Source organism: Pseudophryne corroboree, chromosome 1, assembly GCF_028390025.1.
Source record: "Pseudophryne corroboree isolate aPseCor3 chromosome 1, aPseCor3.hap2, whole genome shotgun sequence".
In the NCBI taxonomy this organism is placed as follows: Eukaryota; Metazoa; Chordata; class Amphibia; order Anura; family Myobatrachidae; genus Pseudophryne; species Pseudophryne corroboree.
The window spans coordinates 806,239,047-806,244,973 of record NC_086444.1 but is presented as its reverse complement, the minus strand read 5'-3'; the positions used below and the strand labels follow the sequence as shown (position 1 = coordinate 806,244,973).

The window sequence follows — 5,927 nt, the reverse complement described above, 5'->3', positions numbered from 1 at the left end:
GTTGGCAGATGCTTTAGTTCAGGTCTGGGAGGAGATCCCTCAGGAGATCATCCGCCACCTCAGGAGCATGCCCAGGCATTGTAGGTATGTCATACAGGCACGTGGAGGCCACACACACTACTGAGCCTCATTTTGACTTGTTTTAAGGACATTACATCAAAGTTGGATCAGCCTGTAGTGTGTTTTTCCACTTTAATTTTGAGTGTGACTCCAAATCCAGACCTCCATGGGTTAATAAATTTGATTTCCATTGATAATTTTTGTGTGATTTTGTTGTCAGCACATTCAACTATGTAAAGAACAAAGGGATATATGCAATTGCGGTCGAATTGCCGCGAAAGTCGAAAAACGGGGCATTTTCGACAAAAAAAAACATGTCGAATTGGTTTCGACAATGCAATACAGTACTTTTCGTCAAAAGACCTGCCGTTTCAGATTCGACTTTTTGCAAATCGACATTTTCAAAATTCGACATGTCTGCAATGGTCAAAATGCGGCTTTTCGACAAAAGTATATTTAATTGAAGATTGTCGATTCGACAACAGTGCTTTTCGACAGTAATTTCGTCAATTTCATTCCGCCTCACTTTGCTGGCAGAATCTAATAAAAAAATTTAAAAACAATTTTTTTTTTGTTTTTTTATTGCTAATAGCATATCTATTTTTATTAGAAGGGATTATGTACTTGGATTGTCTATTTTTGACTCACAAGTATTTTTTAATAGATTTTTAAACAGAATATTTTTTTCTTCACTCTGCTAAGGGGAATGTACCCATGCATCAACAGTTTTACCCAGGATACACTTCTGCAAAACCACACCAGTATTGGACCAGTTTACCCCACTCCACCATGGATGTCCTACTTGTGATGTGGACCTGAACCACCGCCATGTTAGAGTCACTCTTTCAGGTGAGATGTATTGGCCAAAACTCCATCTAGTCTGAGTAACCTGTGTATATGCGCAGTGTTGCTGGAACCTTTTGTTCTTTCCCAGGGTGGAGGAAACACTCTCAAATTACCTCCTTATTCTCTTCCGCAGGTCATGTGGAGTATCCTTCCCGATTTGCAGGAACCAGCCTGGATTTGAAGGGACCGGACAGTTCCCCTGCTGTACCATGGGTGACCTACTTGTGATGTGGACCTGAACCTCCGCCATATTGCAGACACCCCCCCTTGCAGGAACCAGCCTGGATTTGAAGGGACCGGACAGTTCCCCTGCTGTACCATGGGTGACCTACTTGTGATGTGGACCTGAACCTCCGCCATGTTGCAGACACCCCCCCCCCTCCCCTCAGGTGAGATGTATTGCCCAAAACTCCCTCTTGTCTAAGTAACCCAGGCATTTCCCAATTGCGGCCCTCCGGCATTTGCAAAACTGCATATCCAATCATGCCCTGACACAGCAATGCTTACGCTGTGTCAGGGCATGCTTGGATGTATAGTTTCTCAAGTGCCGGAGGGTTGCATTTGGGACAAAGGCCAATGTAACCTGCTTGTGTTCAAGTGTTGCTTGTACCTTGTCTCTGGATAACACCATACTATTCTCTTCCACAGGTCTTGCGGAGTATCCTTCAAGGTGCAGGAACCAATGTGGATGAAGGGACCGGACAGTTCCCCTGCTGTACCATGGGCGACCTACTTGTGATGTGGACCTGAACCTCCGCCATGTTGCAGACCCCCCCCCCCTCAGGTGAGATGTATTGCCCAAAACTCCCTCTTGTCTAAGTAACCCAGGCATGTCCCAACTGCGGCCCTCCGGCATGTGCAAAACTGCATATCCAATCATGCCCTGACACAGCAATGCTTACGCTGTGTCAGGGCATGCTTGGATGTGTAGTTTCTCAAGTGCCGGAGGGTTGCATTTGGGACAAAGGCCAATGTAACCTGCTTGTGTTCAAGTGTTGCTTGTACCTTGTCTTTGGATGACACCATACTATTCTCTTCCACAGGTCTTGCGGAGTAACCTTCCCAAGGTGCAGGAACCAGCGTGGATGTCAAGGGACAGGACAGTTCCCCTGCTGTACCATGAGCAACCTACCACAATACCACTGCATCTCTGAAATGCCCTATTTTACATTTTATTAACTATTAATTTAAAGAAAAACCACACAAAACTTCTCATTTTAAAAATTTATTGAAGAATTAGAATTGTATTTTTTTTTAATTAAAAAAATAACATATAATAAAAACAAAAAAAGTAGTGTGTTCTTCTTTACATTATTTTCTTGTGTAGAGATCTGTGAAAAAAAAAGAAATTCCATATTAAGTAAAGACACTAATGATGTCATGTTCATTCCTTTTCCAAGAACATTTGTGGAACCACACAGTCCAGCATGACCCATTGCTGGACTGTGTTGTTCGCCAAGTGCAGGCGGTCCAAAGTGGCAGAGTGGTGTCAGTGGTCAGCACTTTGTCACGCCTGCACTTGTGGAACCACACAGCCCAGCATGACCCATTGCTGGACTGTGTTGTTCCCCAAGTGCAGGTGGTCCAAAGTGGCAGAGTGGTGTCAGTGGTCAGCACTTTGACACGCCTGCACTTGGGGAACCACACAGCCCAGCATGACCCATTGCTGGACTGTGTTGTTCCCCAAGTGCAGGCGGTCCAAAGTGGCAGAGTGGTGTCAGTGGTCAGCACTTTGTCATGCCTGCACTTGTGGAACCACACAGCCCAGCATGACCCATTGCTGGACTGTGTTGTTCCCCAAGGGCAGGCGGTCCAAAGTTTCTTGAATATATACATTGAAACATGGCTTTACTCACCTTGGTACGCACAACACGAACTACGCCGTCCACTTCAATTTTCCACCCAATCCTATGAAGAAGCCAAAAATAAACACTAGTGAATAGTAAATTCACACAACAGTGAAAGCCTATTTTACACCAATACAAAAAGGAGTTTGTTTTTAAAAAAAAAAGTGGTATCAGAATAGCTCTTTGGCCCATCATACATGTAGCCACAAGGAGCTTTCATCAGTTACCACACGCGCCCGCATACATGCCCACGCATGTATGCCTAGACATAAAGCTCCTTGGTAGTATCCGGTCGAGAGTGGGGGAGCCCAACACAAACATAAAACATTAAGAAAAAAAAAAACTAATGGGAGGGGGAGAAAGGGAAACATGAAACATAAGAGTAAATAATAAAACAATACGACCGGGCTTATGGTGGTTGTCCGTCCGGATCCTCTTCTTCCTCCTGATGGGGCGTCGATGCCCTGGGCGGCTGTGGAGTGCGTTGACTTGGCCTCAGTGGCCGTGCAGGTGTAGATGATGCGGCCGGTGTTGGTGGTTGAGGCATCTGGTGGGTGTGGTACATCCCTGTATATCCTTGGTACAGCTGTGACCGTCCATACCAGGATGGTGGTGGAGGAAGGGAAGGAGGCGTCCGTGTGGCTTGTGATGGCGGATGCGGTGGTTCACCAGCGTGTTGATGAGCTGGCTCTGGGAGCTTATCGTACATCATCTGCAGTGTGGTTGCGATGATCTGGTTGCTGGATGCCGAAAGTCGTTGGCTCTCCGACATGTTGTCAACGCTGTGTGCCAGGCATAATGTGTTCTCCACCAGCCGGTTGATGGATGTGGCCAGAACGTGAAGGATGTCCATAGTCTCCCTGTGATCTTCTCGTCTGGTCTTTTGCATTTCTGTCGTGCTGTCGGCATGAGCCTTTTGCATTTCAACCAGACCGTTTGCCATCTTCTCCATTATCTTCTCAATGGCGTCCAGTCTGGTTTCAACGACATTCGTGTAGGTATCCTGGCGGGCAGTCATCTCTGCTGCCAGGGTGTGTACCCTCTGAACATTTGAGGGATCCTGCCCTTCCTGTACGTCTGCCACCAATTGCATTTGTGCAGCTGAAAAGAAAATTAGAAATTAGTATACACATTCATACATTTGTTTGAAGGCTCACAATTTGATAATTACTCACACAGGGATGTAGAAACAGCGGGCTGCTGCACTTCCACCTCGTCGTCCGACGAATCCTGTAGGAGATCCGGCCTTAAGAAGGAACCAATCCCCGACGCAAGTCCGCTGCTGGTCCGTGGCACCTCTGTTTGCAAAAGAAAAAAAAAATAAAGTTAATAAACTATACAAAAATGGCAACCCCCCCCCAAACACAAAAAATAAATAAAAACCTTCTCCATCCGGTGGTGCCGCTGCTCCAGGAGCTTCACTTGTCCTCAATTCTGGAGACTTTTTAAGGGTATGGCTGGATACGTCTGCACGGCTGTCTTCAAACCCAAGAAAAGTCTCGTCCGTTAACCATGTTGACTCAAACAGTTCGGGTGACGGGTCCACAAGGGTAGTGTCTTGTTGAGGCTCTTCGGTCACAGACCCAGAGCTCCTGGAGAGATGACGAGCTGGTGATGGCCTGCGCGCAGGAGATGTAGTTTGGCGCCCAGCTGGTGGTGTGGTCGCCGACAGTGTCTTGTGCGCAGGTGACGTTCTGCGCGCTGATGTCTGGCGCGCAGGTGATGGTCTGCGCGCTGACGATGTCTGGCGCGCAGGTGACTTTCTGCTCGCTGACTATGTGTGGCGCGCAGGTGATGATCTGCGCGCTGCTGATGCTTGCTGCGCAGGTGATGGTCCGTGCGCTGCTGACGATGCCTGCTGCGCAGGTGATGGTCCACGCGCTGGCGATGTCCTGCACGCAGGTGATGTCCTCTGGCCAGGCGTGTCTGGGGAAAAAGAACAAACACATTAGCAAATAAAAAAAATAAAAAAAAAGATTAGTGCAGCTCATCTGAATGTATTCTTACCATCAGGCCTCCTTTTGGACTGCTTGTCTCCCGCCGTCTTCCGTCTTCTGGGCGGTTCTTCCTCCTCGGGAAAGCCAGCAGGACGGCTAGAGTCCACACCTCCGCGAACTCCTTGGACCATGACAGGGTTCATGCGCCTTTTAATAACGTTCTCCCAGGGTAGCCACTTCAGATTGAGAGCCGGACCACCTCCTGTAGCTGTCTCATGTCGGCGCTGAATCCCCATCTTCTTCTTGGTCTGTCTGCGGCAATCACTGTACCACTTCATGCAGTTTCTGTTGCTCCGGCGGTTTCCAGATACTGCAGTGACTTGTCTCGCGATGGCGCTGCTGTGGTCTGTGCCCTTGGTCCATACAGAACGTCGTAGGACCTGTCAACGCCATCCACTAGGGCACAGTTTTCCGCCTCAGTGTATCTGGGTCCACGCGGTTTCTTCTGTCCTGCGTCTTCACCAGAGGCTTCCTCCTCCGGCTGCTCCTCTGGCTGGCTTCTTGCCTTTAGGGATAAAAAAAACAAAACATGCATTTAATAAGATCGGTATGTACCTGTGAGTGTGTCAGCATCCCTGGCAGTGCGCAAAGATACCTGTAGGTGTGCATGGCAGTGCGCAAACTAGGGTGTGTCAAGTTGGATGCTATTGTGTCTGCAGGTGTTGTCAGTATTTACCTTTCTAGGCCTTTTCTTTTTCTTTTGCTTCTGTCTTTGGTCTCTTGACGACCGCGGCTGGTCACTGGATGCCTGTTCGGTCATATCCTCCTCCTGCGTCGGCTCCCACTCCTCATTGCTGTGCAGGGAAAATTCTTCTGAGGGGTGGGGGGAAGGGGGCAATCGGGGCCGCTTGTCCTTGGACATTTCTGTTGTGAAAAGAAAAAAAAATATTTTTACAAATTTAACACACATTACATAATTACATGCAACCACACGTCATGCTGCTGGGACCCCAGTGCTCAAGCAGGACCAAACACAACAAAAAAAAATAGAAACATTTAAAAAACCTCAGCCAAACAAACCAAAACCCCCGTACAAGCATCCCTGCATATGCTGGAGGTCAACCAGTGTTAAAAAAGGAGCAAAAAAACATGTTTTGGAAACAAACAACAGCACGTCGGCCACATGGCAGATACCGACACGGTGAATGTCAGCCCAAACAAGCCAAAAAGTACCTCC

General features: G+C 47.8%; 1 protein-coding gene across 1 annotated transcript; it reads right to left on the bottom strand.

The window, feature by feature from the left end:
* Positions 1-2,199: 2,199 nt before the first annotated feature.
* Positions 2,200-4,512, bottom strand: LOC134910742 (putative uncharacterized protein DDB_G0294196). The gene is made up of 4 exons (XM_063919105.1): positions 4,137-4,512; positions 3,929-4,051; positions 2,763-3,854; positions 2,200-2,237 (listed from the first exon to the last, which is right to left on the bottom strand). The coding sequence occupies exon 3, from the start codon at positions 3,844-3,846 to the stop codon at positions 3,163-3,165; it is 684 nt and encodes a 227-aa protein (XP_063775175.1). The 5' UTR covers positions 3,847-3,854; positions 3,929-4,051; positions 4,137-4,512; the 3' UTR covers positions 2,200-2,237; positions 2,763-3,162.
* Between the last annotated feature and the right edge of the window lie 1,415 nt (positions 4,513-5,927).